The sequence below is a fragment of the Leptodactylus fuscus genome, chromosome 7, assembly GCF_031893055.1.
Source record: "Leptodactylus fuscus isolate aLepFus1 chromosome 7, aLepFus1.hap2, whole genome shotgun sequence".
NCBI classification, from domain to species: Eukaryota; Metazoa; Chordata; class Amphibia; order Anura; family Leptodactylidae; genus Leptodactylus; species Leptodactylus fuscus.
In genome coordinates, this window is record NC_134271.1 from 32570995 (window position 1) to 32588296 (window position 17302).

The 17302-nt window shown below is 46.8% G+C and overlaps 1 protein-coding gene across 2 annotated transcripts in view; it reads right to left on the minus strand.

Moving 5' to 3' along the window:
- Positions 1–267: 267 nt before the first annotated feature.
- RCE1 (Ras converting CAAX endopeptidase 1) overlaps positions 268–17302 on the minus strand; it is a 114178-nt gene continuing 97143 nt past the window's right edge. Inside the window, exons 3-8 of one of the 2 annotated variants that reach the window (XM_075281599.1) lie at positions 9637–9720; positions 9474–9552; positions 9180–9347; positions 5331–5402; positions 5108–5170; positions 268–1256 (exon numbers count right to left, since the gene is read on the minus strand). In XM_075281599.1, coding sequence (XP_075137700.1) covers positions 1021–1256; positions 5108–5170; positions 5331–5402; positions 9180–9347; positions 9474–9552; positions 9637–9720 — 702 coding nt within the window. In that variant the 3' untranslated portion in view covers positions 268–1020. The remainder of the gene's footprint in view (positions 1257–5107; positions 5171–5330; positions 5403–9179; positions 9348–9473; positions 9553–9636; positions 9721–17302) is intronic. The other variant, XM_075281600.1, reaches the window with a different exon arrangement.

Here is a 17302-nt window from a genome sequence, read left to right on the forward strand (position 1 = left end):
AAAACACATTTTCTGATTACATAATTCCCCTCTCTCTGATCCCAGTTGTTGTAGTGGCCATATAACCTTATATGTCAGTGCAGTTGGCACAGCAGATGAGTGAGTACCAGAAAAGAAAGTTAGAAGTGCTTGCGCTCCACTGTAGCAAGGGGTTGAACATAAGTTATTTTGCTTAGTAATTTTTTTTTCTCTGCTTAGTCCAAACACGAGTCTATGGCCTCCTCAAATAAAGCTAAAAATAAAAAAAATACACAGTGATACATCCAGAAAACCAAACATCGAATATTGCTTTTATGTGAATGCGGTTCCACTAGACAAAGGTTAAAAAGACATTGAGTAGCAGCAGGCGCACCATTCCTCATGTCTATAACCATACGTTGTGCTAATAAATACATCATCCCTTTAGTTGGCAAGATCGTATAGCAGCTTTTTAGACATTTGCATAAAAATATAATAAAACGGATTCTGCAAACTCCCAATATCAATGAAAGTTAAGATCAAGTATAGAAAGTCGGTCTCCTGTAGTAGATTAGATATCGTGGTGTAAACGTTGATATGTCCATTGTCCGGTTCTCCAGAGAAACTCAACAGCCGTCTTCTGCCCTTCCACCAAGAAAGATAAATTATGTCCGGATCCACATCTAATGTAAAAAAATAGAGCAATATGGAATAAATTTACATCCAAAAATATATGATATCTGGTGGTGACAAAAAACGTAGTCCTAAAAATGTTGATAGATATGCAAGTTCAGTTGGATACTTGAATGGGTACAGTACATCTTCCAAAAAAATAAGCATTTGTTTTTTAATTATATAAAGATGTCTCAGACAAATTTCTTGTTAACATTCATCAGTTCGCGCAATATCTATAACAAAGTTCTACCAACCACATCAGTTATGTTGCTCTCTTGGTGCAAAATATTTTTTACCAGTGGATGAAATATGTTACCAAAATAGACCCTATAATCACTTTTCAGCCAGGTCATTGTGGCCTCGGAGTTCATGGACATTTTTTCATGGTCATAAACATAGAGAACGATGGTCTGTGGATCCCTTGTCCAGTAAGGAGCAAATAGGAATGTCTCCGTACAAGGTGGGATCTGTCATAGGATATAGCAGCAAGAAAAACAAGACAACTCCCAGCACGTAGAAAAGAACTATAGTCGAACGTTGCGGGTGGTCCAAAGCGGTGAATATGGCTGGAAATCCAATGTAATTGCAGAAGGAATGGCAAAGAACAGGTCCTATGAAGTGTCCTAAAAAGACAAACCATACAGGTTTATTATACAAAAAGAAAGCAGAAAATAAAACCTATAGAATAACAGACCTTTAGAGGGCTAGGTAACACGTAGTTATTTGGTCCGGATTTTGAGGCGGAATCAGTGTAAAAAAAAAAAAAAAAAAAAACGCATCCCATTGAATTCAACGGGAGCCGGTCATTTCCTTTTTCCGTGAGTGGTAAAAGAAGCAACCGGCCCGCGTCAAGACAATCCCTTCAGACTAGGCCCATTCATTTGAGTCTAGTCCAGAGGGGAACTGTTGGAAGCTGCGAGTCGCATTTTGGTCCGGATTCTGATGCAGCTTCCAGCGTCAAAATCCGGACCAAATAACTACGTGTGAACTAGTCCTTATATTCCGTTCACAATGATATTGTAAGAGCTGGCTTAGTGAAAGTATGGACAGCAAGCTACGTTATGACTATCCCGCTTCAATGAATATTACCAAGTGACATTATTTAAAGAGGACCTTTCACCACTTTTGGGCACATGCAGTGTTATATACTGCTGGAAAGCTGACAGTGCGCTGAATTCAGCGCACTGTCGGCTTTCCCGATCTGTGCCCGGTGTAAAGAGCTTACGGTCCGGTACCGTAGTGCTCTATGGTCAGAAGGGCGTTTCTGACCATTAGCCAGAGACGTCCTTCTGCCTCGCGGTGCCTATCGCGCTGTGCTGTGGAGCCGGGAGGAACGCCCCCTCCCTCTGCTCACACAGCTCGTCCATAGACGAGTATTATCACGAGCGGGAGGGGGCGTTCCTCCCCGCTCCACAGCACAGCGTGATTGGCGCCGCGAGGCAGAAGGACGTCTCTGGCTAATGGTCAGAAACGCCCTTCTGACCATAGAGCACTACGGTACCGGCACCGTAAGCTCTTTACACCGGGCACGGATCGGGAAAGCCGACAGTGCGCTGAATTCAGCGCACTGTCAGCTTTCCAGCAGTATATAACACTGCATGTGCCCAAAAATGGTGAAAGGTCCTCTTTAAGGTTAACCTTTATTTTATATGTTTCACTTCCCCCTGAAAACACAGTCTGTAATGGAGGGCCTACTTTAAATCTTAACATCATGACAAAAAAAAAAAGTACATCCTCTCAGAATTAAATGGTTTTACATATGAGAACATAACGACAACTTAAGATGAACACCACCCAGCAACTTACAGAGATTTATATAACAAAAATTTCCAGGTGTCTCCACAATAAGTTGATGCAACTATGCATCATCCCTTAGTGCTACATTACTCCAGTGAGGTTGCAATGGATGGGCTGCTCAGATGCAGATGTGATGCAGATCACATGGACTTCATACAACTGATGTGGTCATGTCTGCCTTTGTCCTGCTCTTTGGTTTGGTCAAAGTGTTAGATCTTCATCAGGGTGACTTAACAGGCCCCTACCATCTGCATTTTGGGCCAGGTCCTATAGGTGGACTGGTCGTTTCATAAGCGCAACTTTTTTTTTTTTTTTTTTTAGTACAGAAGGCTGTGACCATCTACATTGAGACAGGTTCCCCCCCCCCTTCTTTTACTTGCCTCTTATTTATCTTATGCCCTGCACTTCATTTTCCAACTTTACAGAACTAAGCAAGCACAGCGCTGTAAATTTGCCGCAGTGGCTGTGCTAGGTATCGCAGCTCATCCCAATCTAGAGATCGAGCTACGATCAGTTCATATGAGCAATAGACGTGTCATTAGAAGTCTTGTGAAGCAGAAGCAGCAATGCTGGATAATCCCTACAAAAAAAGCCAAGTTATCATCCTGATAACCAAATTCTAGCAAAGGGCTCGACTCCTAGTGTACTTTATAAAGAACCAATGTTTGCATGTGTACAATGCTACATCAGGAGACATTTGATAATAACTTGCTCTTATGCCAATTGTTTCTTCCTTGAGAAGCGATATTTTGTTTGATATTTTCATGCAAGTACAGGATGTAACATTGTGAGCAGTACCTATCATGAGTCTCTGCTTAAAATGTTAAGGGCAAAAAATCTAATCCATAGCGGGTTTGTGATGCTGTTATTGCCATTAGATGGACAAAGATTTCTGTATTAGACTTGCATAAATCTAGACTCCGGCCCGGTTCACGTCCTTGTTCAGGTTTCCGTTCATGAAGTCTATCCACAAAAAAAGCGGTTACTTTATGGAAACCCGCGGACCCCATAGTCTATAGTGGGATCTGTGTGGTTTCTGCACAAAAAATGCCGAGAGAAAAAGTGCTGTTTGCAGGAGTTTTTCTCTTTGCATATTTTATGCGGATAGGGGAACAGAATGGCCTGAACGCAGATGTCAATCGGGCACAAAGCCACTTTCACAGAGCTGTATTTTGGTCACTATTTTTCATAAAAACCTACCAATGGTAAAGTGAAGTAAAAAGTCTATATAGCTGCAGTGCAGCTTTCTCCATCACTCAAATATATCATATCATGTGAACCAAATGGCATAAAGAGGTTGTCCAGTTTTGTTTTTTTGTTTTTCTTTTGTTTTTTTTTTGGGGGGGGGGTTGCCAGGGAAGGTAAAAATAAAAATAAAAAAAAACAATCATACTCACTCACTGTTCCCAGTGCAGGCTGGTATTTGTGCTCCGGCGTCTTCTCAAGGGTCTTTTCCCGAGTTCCACTGAAGCCACTGATTAGATTCAGCGATCATGTGACAACTGAGACCAATCAGTGGCCTCAGCAGCCCTCAGGAAATGACCTGTGATGTCACAGGTAGTGACATCGCGTGCCCTTCACTGAAGCCACTGACTGGCTCAGCGGTTATGTGTGGCATGGATTTTCACCACATGCCAACACTGGACACAGTCAATTTAAAAAAAAAAAAAAAAACGGGTTGTCCATTTTCACCTGAACAACCTCTTTAATCAATCTCCCTCAATGTCAGATAAGGTTTTAATTTTGCCAAGCTATGTTAGGGGGCATTCACACAGAGTAACGCATCACTGATTCTGGCTCGATAACTTGCATAAGAATCAGCGTTACAAAACAGAATCTCATTGAGTTCAATGGGTTGCAATTAACATGCGTAGCACAGTGAAATCAATGGGTTAAAAAGCCTCCCATTGATTTTAATGTAATACGCGCTTTAAATGGAACCCATTGAACTCAATGGGATTCTGTTTTGCAGCGCTGATTCTTATGCGCGTTATCATGCCAGAATCAGCGCTGTGTTACTCCGTGTGAATGCCCCCTTACAATGCAAAATAATGATACACAATTAAAACAAGCCCTTAGAATGTAGCAGGGGGGACCCAAGGATGCTCTCAAGATTTAGTGAATACCTAAATATCTGAAGAATGCATATGATCGTGGCACATCCATAGCAGAAACATGAATTTCGGTCTCAGATCCTAGCATGGAAAACTCCACGGAAAATTTACATAAGGCAAATCTGATCCAGGTCATAAGTCAAAAAATGAGTATGAGTATAACTAAAAAGTTTCACATTTCTATGGCTTCTTTTTAATCCATCTCTAATTCTGGCTAAAACAGAAAATAAAATGCAAAAAAAAAGTCAAAGTACAAACATAAGGAGGGCCATGGAAAAGAGATATTTATCTGCAGACCATTGGCAGATTCAGCTTATCTTGGAGGCATTTGATGTGCGAGTCTTATGTCCGGTTCACACATTCTGATGTGTTCCGTCTGTAAGAGTCCGCATGAGGACCCCTACGGAGGGAACACAAGCGTAACTGCAAGCGCTGTGCAGTTCAAGCACACGGGCCCCATAGACTATAATGGGGTCCATGTGCTTGCCGCGCACTGCCTGCACGAATCGTTCGGCCTGGTTTACTCTTTATACCACTAGTGGATCAATGCAAATTATCCTCACCTGTTCTTATGAAGATAAATGCTGTGTAAGCTCCAAACACTGCAGTGTATGAAAACTGAAAAGCTACAAGAAAACAAATAAAATTGCCTTAATTGTACAAATAAAGCAATAAAATATAAAAAAAAACAAGACAGTCAAAACAAATGAAAGGTGAAGGGGGGGGGAAAAAAACATAAAAGGAACAAGGATTCTGTTCATAATACAAGAACGAAACAGGACATACCAGCAGACAGAAATATGCTCAGCACAGTTCCCTGCCGAAACCTCAGTTGTTCAATGACATGATGAAAATGTGCTGGAAGAAAAATGAAATAATATTATACATGCAAAATGAAAAGGAAGACAAATTACACTTCTCTGAATTAACTTAAGAAGAAGAGTATTTACAGAAGGTACATAAAAACATCTAAAAGTGAATGGGAGCTCAGCTACAACCACTAAATGAAGGAGAGAACTATCTGCTTCCAGTTCTGTTCTCTGTATAGCGGCTGGTGAGAACAGCTGATCGGCAGAGGTCCCCATGTCGGACCTCTGCCAATCTGATACTGATGTCCTATCCCAGGGAAAACGAAAGGATTAAGCTTTAAAGCGGTTGTCCCATCACAAGGATCCTATCTATACTGATAGTTTGTGTGGATTTAAGACTTTTCCTAAATGCATTGCTTTATCAAAACTGCTTTGTTTGGCCACTATCTTAATTTATTCACTTCATTGTTTACACTCCGCTTCTATGGCCCTTGGGATTATCTGCTCATTTGTCAAGTGATGTAGCTGCCTGCTCTCAGGGAGGAGAGAGGGGCTGGGAGCAGCTCTGAGCTGTTTGAGACGCTCTGCTACTGAAATGACACAGATAGGGGAGGTGAGAGCTCCGGGATTTCTGAGCTCTTATCAGTCGGTTTAATTGAATTTGGCTGATAAGGGCTGAGATAGGGAGTCCATTACCTCTGTATGTAATGCAAACTGACTCAAATCCAGCTCTGCTACATCAGCTTCACACTTTACAACCAATCCCGTGCAAGTGAAACCCCGCCCACCTATGTGCCGAGAGAAGCAGGAAGTGAAGAGAGCACAACATTCTGCAGGCTAGTGAACAAGCGTCATGAGAATACCCCTTTAAGACCCAACATGGCAAAAAATACTTCAGAAAAGACCACAACGGAAATGCACAATGTTTTTTTTCCGCACCTTTCATCGCGGAAAGTCCGCAGAGTTTTCCTCTGTGGACTTTCTGCGCCTATTTTACCTATATGGAAAACACAAGCATTCTTGTAAGTATAACTTTTAGATTATAGATTTTTTTCTGCAGTCCCTTCCACTTTTCAGGTAATGTAAAATGTACCTTTTATAAATCAGTTTTCTATTTTCTTGTTAAACTAAAAATATCAAGACTCTTCCGGTTAAGGAGCGCTGCACTTTAGGATAGACCAGCTCTTATCTTTAATAGATGACCTGACACCCTCAGATCAGTTGTGTGAGACGAATGGGGCTGAGCTGCAAAAACATGGCAGCCACTATACTAATTTAAACACATTGTGTCCCCCATGAGGTAGTAACAGACCTTTGGGAAAGAATTTTAACATTATTTACTTTTATTTTTACTGATTTCCCCTGTAACTTACAGGAGGAATACAACCCTCTAACATGAAGTGCAGATTTATCTATCGGATGAAACAGAACATCATGGTAGCTCCCATACCTGTATACATAACTCGCGCTGAGTGCATGCTGCAAAGGTAAGAAACTGTCCCTGTCTCTTCTTTGAGACCTGGCTAATAACCACCGCTGGTTCTCTGCTCCTACAACTGCACAATCTCATGTAGCTTCTTAAAGGGGTTGTCCCATTAAGACCACATCGCCCATAAAATAGAAGCAGGAGAATGGCGTGGGTCTAACCACCAAGTTCTCCATTGATCATGGGGGCCTCCTCCTTGTGAATGAAGAATAAGTCATATAAGTGCACTGGCACTTCAGTCACAAGTAAGAGGCATAATGGACCTCCATGACTCTGTTCTCCTGATCACTAGGGGACCTAGTAATCGGACCCCCAGCAATCTGACACTTATCCCTTATCCAGCAGAGACAGCACCTTTAACTATATACGCCCTAAAAGATTTTAGATGGCGGCTGTTCTATTGTTTTAAGTAGAACATATGAAGTCAATGGGTGGTGAGCATCTGGTTGTTGTATACAGCAAAATCTTTCCCGCCACATATGTTAAAGGTGTAAATATAATGTAATGTGAAAAGAGCCTTGGGTGCTGCTTCATTGAACCTGCTCAAAGACAGGACAATGTCTATGTCTGGCAGTGAGAAGAGGAAACACCAGGGGGCTCTTAAAGAACATATGGTGGTTACTGCTTGTAGTATACTATGATGCCACACAACCTGTCAACTCAAGGACTGAGGCCTGGTTCACATACACTCACCGGCCACTTTATTAGGTACACCTGTCCAACTGCTCGTTAACACTTAATTTCTAATCAGCCAATCACATGGCGGCAACTAAGTGCATTTAGGCATGTAGACATGGTCAAGACAATCTCCTGCAGTTCAAACCGAGCATCAGTATGGGGAAGAAAGGTGATTTGAGTGCCTTTGAACGTGGCATGGTTGTTGGTGCCAGAAGGGCTGGTCTGAGTATTTCAGAAACTGCTGATCTACTGGGATTTTCACGCACAACCATCTCTAGGGTTTACAGAGAATGGTCCGAAAAAGAAAAAACACCCAGTGAGCGGCAGTTCTGTGGGCGGAAATGCGTTGTTGATGCCAGAGGTCAGAGGAGAATGGCCAGACTGGTTCGAGCTGATAGAAAGGCAACAGTGACTCAAATAGCCACCCGTTACAACCAAGGTAGCCAGAAGAGCATCTCTGAACGCACAGTACGTCGAACTTTGAGGCAGATGGGCTACAGCAGCAGAAGACCACACCGGGTGCCACTCCTTTCAGCTAAGAACAGGAAACTGAGGCTACAATTTGCACAAGCTCATCGAAATTGGACAATTGAAGATTGGAAAAACATTGCCTGGTCTGATGAGTCTCGATTTCTGCTGCGACATTCGGATGGTAGGGTCAGAATTTGGCGTCAACAACATGAAAGCATGGATCCATCCTGCCTTGTATCAACGGTTCAGGCTGGTGGTGGTGGTGTCATGGTGTGGGGAATATTTTCTTGGCACTCTTTGGGCTCCTTGGTACCAATTGAGCATCGTTGCAACGCCAAAGCCTACCTGAGTATTGTTGCTGACCATGTCCATCCCTTTATGACCACAATGTACCCAACATCTGATGGCTACTTTCAGCAGGATAATGCAATGCCATGTCATAAAGCTGGAATCATCTCAGACTGGTTTCTTGAACATGACAATGAGTTCACTGTACTCCAATGGCCTCCACAGTCACCAGATCTCAATCCAATAGAGCATCTTTGGGATGTGGTGGAACGGGAGATTCGCATCATGGATGTGCAGCCGACAAATCTGCGGCAACTGTGTGATGCCATCATGTCAATATGGACCAAAATCTCTGAGGAATGCTTCCAGCACCTTGTTGAATCTATGCCACGAAGAATTGAGGCAGTTCTGAAGGCAAAAGGGGGTCCAACCCGTTACTAGCACGGTGTACCTAATAAAGTGGCCGGTGAGTGTATGTGTTCAGAATTTCATTTGGAGAGTCCGCTTGGGGACCCCCCGAATGGAATACTGAACGCATAAAAAAGTGGTGAGCAATGAAAGAACATGGACCCCATAGACTATAATGGGGTCCGTGTGTTTCCGCACGAGTTATGCAGAGAGAAAAGTACTTCAAGAACTACTTTGCTCTCCTGCATGATTCATGCAGACACCACGAGATGAAGATTATACAATTTGCTTCACTGTACACTGTGCAATGTTATTACAATTAAGGTTCAAGGAGCAGCCAAAATTGATCCAGGCAGGTTTAAGATTCTAAACCCAGTTGCACAGAGACATTGCTGGTGATTTAGAGACCCCAAACCTAGTGTAACAGCCTCACTTCAATGGCAGATAAACCACAAAGGAATAGCAACTGAAATGATTTAGATAGACTACACTTACCAATGCCAAAAAACAGTGGACATGTAAAAATAGCTGTCCCTGGACTAGTGCATGGCACCAACATAGGCAGCATGCAGGCTCTAAAGACCAACTCCTCTGTGAGAGGGGCAATCACCTGGTTACGAAGCCATCGCATGTCAGTGAAACAAAGTATCCAAAAACGAGGATCTGGAGAATACAAGAAAAACAAGTCCAAAGATGAAGGTGCCAAAATACTAAATAGTGCAATTCAACAGTAATACACAATGATGGGGGAAAGTGGTGCAAACTTAACTAACTGCAACTAACACTTACCTACAGCAACTTTCAAGCCATCAATAAGACCCCATGGGCAATCCAGAGACAGCTGGACAAGAGGGCCAAGGAATAAAACCTGAATTTGAGGACAAGAAAGTGTTTGGAGTAGAACTTGAAACTATGAGTATAACAACTGAGGGCCACAAATGTTACGTCTTACCATGGTGAGCAGCAGTGGTAATGTTGTTGCTGTGAGGATCCCATCTAGGCGGAAACCCATGAGAGAGAGTATGGCTGCATCTGTCTGGAGATACAAAAGCAGAGAATAAGAAGCTCAGTCAGTAATTCAAAGGAGTTTTCTTGGAGTCATCGATATCAGAACAGAGGGGGCCCGATCCCTGGGATCCCCATAGGTCAGTTGCTCAAATCAGCAGAAGCAGGACTGGGCGATTAAACGAACAAAAAAAATGAACGTCAACCTGATAACCAACAGAATTTTGTTCTTGTTGGTTACTTCGGTTCAGTTATTGGCCTGAATGAAACCACCGGGCAATCCTCAAGAGATGACTATCATGGAGTTCACCCAGCACTAACGCTGGGTTCACATTAGCGCCCGGAGTCCGTTCTGAGCATACAGAAGACGGAAAGCTGTCAGACCAGGTCCGGTGCTCTCCGCCGCGAAACCGTTTTTTTTAAAACCGGACACAGAGTACTGCATGTCCGATTTAAAAAAAAACAGTTTCACGGCGGAGAGCATAAAACACTCACCGGCACTCAAGGCCGGACATCTTTCAAATCCATTCAAATGAAAGGGTATGAAAGAGTCCTCAGTTTTGTGCAGGAAATGGAAACCTGCATGAACGGAGACCGGGTGCAGATGTGAACGAGCCCTTTGTCATACTGTAAAAGGGGCGTGACCTAATAAATCGCCATTAATCATACTCAAGGAAAAATGCCCAATTAATTGCGATTTTTATTTAGATCGGAATCGCCCAGCCCTAAGCCGCGGTGCTTGTGTGAATACAGCTTCCATACTCACTGCACAAGGTTGAGCTCGGTATTCAAAGAAGGAGCTGCAGCTCTCACCACCACACCGCGGTCTCTTAAAACAGCGGGTCAGGAGGATCCGACACCTGGGACCTCCTTAGAATAGGTCATCAATATTAAAATCTCATAAAACCCACTTAATCTTAATAACATTGATAAATATGTCCACCAGGACCCAGAAGACCACAGGCCTTGGTAGGGTTACTACCTGTATCGTGAATTTGCTAAGGTTTAGATAAAAAGTCAAACTCTGTCTCTAATGTAGAAACCAAAGGTGAAATCTAACTTGAGAAAGAAGTGGACACTACAGATTATGGGTAACATTCAATGCCAGGACATAGAGCGGGGAAATTCAGCATATTAATAGGATTAGTTCGCCATGTCAAAGAAGCACAATTTTGATTTTCATTAGAAACGTAAAATCCAAATTAGTCTGACACTCCATCCAGGCTTTCTACTCCGACCACAGACTACGATCGGCAGTTTCTCTACTTAGTCAATACTTGGGTAGTAAGACCAGAAAGCATGCGCCAAATCTATAGGACTCCTACTCACTGTGTAAAGTTTCTTAAGCAAAAACAGGAAAATCTCTTTCCCATATGCTTGAGGGGGAAACAAATTGAGATTTTACTTCCTCTGGGTCCGACACCTAATAAACCAGCAATAAACTGGCACGGCTGCAGTCCCAAGTAGGAAGCAGACCCCTGTGTAGTGGCCGTCCTGGGGTACAGCCGCTCATCTCCTATTCAAGTGAATGTGAGCTAAGCTGATACAACGCAGTATGTAGGGCGGGGCGATGATGACCTAAATCCAATTCATCAGGCATTTAACCTCCATTACTAGCAATTATTACGTCACGCTCGTTTACATTACGAGCATGGTATGTGTGTGGCCGAAACAAGACTGCAGGTGGAACTTCATGAATATTCTAATAACCGAACAGAAATGACTGAGATTAACATAATCATGTCTGATATCTGTGGTGATGTTTGGTTTCAGTTACTTTTCAAATCGCCAGCCCTAATAACATGGCGACTACACAGTGAGGAAGGTTTAATAAGACTGATGTTCTGTATGCCGGTCTTAATAAAAGTCACAAAATCAGGCGCATGTCTGTGCTAGAACGGAAACCATCGCCAGACATTGCTTTCATGTCCAACTCACACCAGAGATAATAAAATGACAGGTAATCCCCGGCCTTAGACTCATGGACTGTGACAAGAGGGGCAGAGAATGGGGGATGTGTCACATGTTTGGTACAATAGAGGGCCCTGAACAATGGCTGGATGTGCTGATGCATTCCCTCCATTGTACGGAGTGGCAAGCTGTAGCAGTGCCCATGAGATCAGACTGGCAGATATACCCAACACAGATCTAGAATGACCCTTTCTCATAGTAGATTTAGGAATCATCTCCATCTCCATTCTGACAGATAATTCATACAGACAGGGGAATATTTTGGGTTTTCAGGTATATACTAAATGTACACAGGAGGGAATGAATAACTTTTACATAAAACATTAGACCCAATTATAACCCATTCATTGAGCATCCAGAAGGCACTGAAAGTGAGAGTCCTGCTACCTACAGGACCATAGTGATGGCGCCCTCTGTACAGGACCATAGTGATGGCGCCCTCTGTACAGGACCATAGTGATGGCGCCCTCTGTACAGGACCATAGTGATGGCGCCCTCTGTACAGGACCATAGTGATGGCGCCCTCTGTACCTACAGGACCATAGTGATGGCGCCCTCTGTACCTACAGGACCATAGTGATGGCGCCCTCTGTACCTACAGGACCATAGTGATGGCGGCCTCTGTACCTACAGGACCATAGTGATGGCGCCCTCTACTACCTACAGGACCATAGTGATGGCGCCCTCTGTACAGGACCATAGTGATGGCGCCCTCTGTACAGGACCATAGTGATGGCGCCCTCTGTACCTACAGGACCATAGTGATGGCGCCCTCTGTACCTACAGGACCATAGTGATGGCGCCCTCTACTACCTACAGGACCATAGTGATGGCGCCCTCTGTACCTACAGGACCATAGTGATGGCGCCCTCTGTACCTACAGGACCATAGTGATGGCGCCCTCTGTACCTACAGGACCATAGTGATGGCGCCCTCTGTACCTACAGGACCATAGTGATGGCGGCCTCTGTACCTACAGGACCATAGTGATGGCGGCCTCTGTACAGGACCATAGTGATGGCGCCCTCTGTACCTACAGGATCATAGTGATGGCGGCCTCTGTACCTACAGGACTATAGTGATGGCGCCCTCTGTACCTACAGGACCATAGTGAAGGCGGCCTCTGTACAGGACCATAGTGATGGCGCCCTCTGTACCTACAGGATCATAGTGATGGCGGCCTCTGTACCTACAGGACCATAGTGATGGCGGCCTCTGTACCTACAGGATCATAGTGATGGCGCCCTCTACTACCTACAGGACCATAGTGATGGCGCCCTCTGTACCTACAGGACCATAGTGATGGCGCCCTCTGTACCTACAGGACCATAGTGATGGCGCCCTCTGTACCTACAGGACCATAGTGATGGCGCCCTCTGTACAGGACCATAGTGATGGCGCCCTCTGTACAGGACCATAGTGATGGCGCCCTCTGTACAGGACCATAGTGATGGCGCCCTCTGTACAGGACCATAGTGATGGCGCCCTCTGTACCTACAGGACCATAGTGATGGCGCCCTCTGTACCTACAGGACCATAGTGATGGCGGCCTCTGTACCTACAGGACCATAGTGATGGCGCCCTCTGTACCTACAGGACCATAGTGATGGCGGCCTCTGTACCTACAGGACCATAGTGATGGCGCCCTCTACTACCTACAGGACCATAGTGATGGCGCCCTCTGTACAGGACCATAGTGATGGCGCCCTCTGTACAGGACCATAGTGATGGCGCCCTCTGTACCTACAGGACCATAGTGATGGCGCCCTCTGTACCTACAGGACCATAGTGATGGCGCCCTCTACTACCTACAGGACCATAGTGATGGCGCCCTCTGTACCTACAGGACCATAGTGATGGCGCCCTCTGTACCTACAGGACCATAGTGATGGCGCCCTCTGTACCTACAGGACCATAGTGATGGCGCCCTCTGTACCTACAGGACCATAGTGATGGCGGCCTCTGTACCTACAGGACCATAGTGATGGCGGCCTCTGTACAGGACCATAGTGATGGCGCCCTCTGTACCTACAGGATCATAGTGATGGCGGCCTCTGTACCTACAGGACTATAGTGATGGCGCCCTCTGTACCTACAGGACCATAGTGAAGGCGGCCTCTGTACAGGACCATAGTGATGGCGCCCTCTGTACCTACAGGATCATAGTGATGGCGGCCTCTGTACCTACAGGACCATAGTGATGGCGGCCTCTGTACCTACAGGATCATAGTGATGGCGCCCTCTGTACCTACAGGACCATAGTGATGGCGCCCTCTGTACCTACAGGACCATAGTGATGGCGCCCTCTGTACCTACAGGACCATAGTGATGGCGCCCTCTGTACCTACAGGACCATAGTGATGGCGCCCTCTGTACCTACAGGACCATAGTGATGGCGCCCTCTGTACCTACAGGACCATAGTGATGGCGCCCTCTGTACCTACAGGACCATAGTGATGGCGCCCTCTGTACCTACAGGACCACAGTGATGGCGCCCTCTGTACAGGACCACAGTGATGGCGCCCTCTGTACAGGACCATAGTGATGGCGCCCTCTGTACAGGACCATAGTGATGGCGCCCTCTGTACAGGACCATAGTGATGGCGCCCTCTGTACCTACAGGACCATAGTGATGGCGCCCTCTGTACAGGACCATAGTGATGGCGCCCTCTGTACAGGACCATAGTGATGGCGCCCTCTGTACCTACAGGACCATAGTGATGGCGCCCTCTATACCTACAGGACCATAGTGATGGCGCCCTCTGTACCTACAGGACCATAGTGATGGCGCCCTCTGTACCTACAGGACCATAGTGATGGCGCCCTCTGTACCTACAGGACCATAGTGATGGCGCCCTCTGTACCTACAGGACATAGTGATGGCGCCCTCTGTACAGGACCATAGTGATGGCGCCCTCTGTACAGGACCATAGTGATGGCGCCCTATACTACCTACAGGACCATAGTGATGGCGCCCTCTGTACAGGACCATAGTGATGGCGCCCTCTGTACCTACAGGACCATAGTGATGGCGCCCTCTGTACCTACAGGACCATAGTGATGGCGCCCTCTACTACCTACAGGACCATAGTGATGGCGCCCTCTGTACAGGACCATAGTGATGGCGCCCTCTGTACAGGACCATAGTGATGGCGCCCTCTGTACCTACAGGACCATAGTGATGGCGCCCTCTGTACAGGACCATAGTGATGGCGCCCTCTACTACCTACAGGACCATAGTGATGGCGCCCTCTACTACCTACAGGACCATAGTGATGGCGCCCTCTGTACCTACAGGATCATAGTGATGGCGCCCTCTGTACCTACAGGACCATAGTGATGGCGCCCTCTGTACAGGACCATAGTGATGGCGCCCTCTGTACCTACAGGACCATAGTGATGGCGCCCTCTGTACCTACAGGACCATAGTGATGGCGCCCTCTGTACCTACAGGACCATAGTGATGGCACCCCCTCTACCTACAGGACCATAGTGATGGTGCCCTCTCTACCTACAGGACCACAGTGATGGCGCCCTCTGTACAGGACCATAGTGATGGCGCCCTCTGTACCTACAGGACCACAGTGATGGCGCCCTCTGTACCTACAGGACCATAGTGATGGCGCCCTCTGTACCTACAGGACCATAGTGATGGCGCCCTCTGTACCTACAGGACCACAGTGATGGCGCCCTCTGTACAGGACCATAGTGATGGCACCCTCTGTACAGGACCATAGTGATGGCGCCCTCTACTACCTACAGGACCATAGTGATGGCGCCCTCTGTACCTACAGGACCATAGTGATGGCGCCCTCTGTACCTACAGGACCATAGTGATGGCGCCCTCTATACCTACAGGACCATAGTGATGGCGCCCTCTACTACCTACAGGACCATAGTGATGGCGCCATCTGTACAGGACCATAGTGATGGCGCCCTCTGTACCTACAGGACCATAGTGATGGCGCCCTCTGTACCTACAGGACCATAGTGATGGCGCCCTCTACTACCTACAGGACCATAGTGATGGCGGCCTCTGTACAGGACCATAGTGATGGCGCCCTCTGTACCTACAGGACCATAGTGATGGCGCCCTCTGTACCTACAGGATCATAGTGATGGCGCCCTCTGTACCTACAGGATCATAGTGATGGCGACCTCTGTACCTACAGGACCATAGTGATGGCGGCCTCTGTACCTACAGGACCATAGTGATGGCGCCCTCTGTACCTACAGGACCATAGTGATGGCGCCCTCTCTACCTACAGGACCATAGTGATGGCGCCCTCTCTACCTACAGGACCATAGTGATGGCGCCCTCTGTACCTACAGGACCATAGTGATGGCGCCCTCTGTACCTACAGGACCATAGTGATGGCGCCCTCTGCTACCTACAGGACCATAGTGATGGCGCCCCCTCTACCTACAGGACCATAGTGATGGCGGCCTCTGTACCTACAGGACCATAGTGATGGCGGCCTCTGTACAGGACCATAGTGATGGCGCCCTCTGTACCTACAGGACCATAGTGATGGCGCCCTCTATACCTACAGGACTATAGTGATGGCGGCCTCTGTACCTACAGGACCATAGTGATGGCGCCCTCTGTACCTACAGGACCATAGTGATGGCGCCCTCTGTACCTACAGGACCATAGTGATGGCGGCCTCTGTACCTACAGGACCATAGTGATGGCGGCATCTGTACCTACAGGACCATAGTGATGGCGCCCTCTGTACCTACAGGACCATAGTGATGGCGCCCTCTACTACCTACAGGACCATAGTGATGGCGCCCTCTACTACCTACAGGACCATAGTGATGGCGCCCTCTGTACAGGACCATAGTGATGGCGCCCTCTGTACCTACAGGACCATAGTGATGGCGCCCCCTCTACCTACAGGACTATAGTGATGGCGGCCTCTGTACCTACAGGACCATAGTGATGGCGCCCCCTCTACCTACAGGACCATAGTGATGGCGCCCCCTCTACCTACAGGACCATAGTGATGGCGCCCCCTCTACCTACAGGACCATAGTGATGGCGCCCTCTGTACCTACAGGACCATAGTGATGGCGGCCTCTGTACCTACAGGACTATAGTGATGGCGCCCTCTGTACCTACAGGACCATAGTGATGGCGCCCTCTGTACCTACAGGACCATAGTGATGGCGCCCTCTACTACCTACAGGACCATAGTGATGGCACCCTCTGTACCTAGAGGATCATAGTGATGGCGCCCTCTGTACCTACAGGACCATAGTGATGGCGCCCCCTCTACCTACAGGACTATAGTGATGGCGCCCTCTGTACCTACAGGACCATAGTGATGGCGCCCTCTGTACCTACAGGACCACAGTGATGGCGCCCTCTGTACAGGACCATAGTGATGGCGCCCTCTGTACCTACAGGACCATAGTGATGGCGCCCTCTGTACCTACAGGACCATAGTGATGGCGGCCTCTGTACCTACAGGACTATAGTGATGGCGCCCTCTGTACCTACAGGACCATAGTGATGGCGCCCTCTGTACCTACAGGACCATAGTGATGGCGCCCTCTGTACCTACAGGACCATAGTGATGGCGCCCTCTGTACCTACAGGACCATAGTGATGGCGCCCTCTGTACAGGACCATAGTG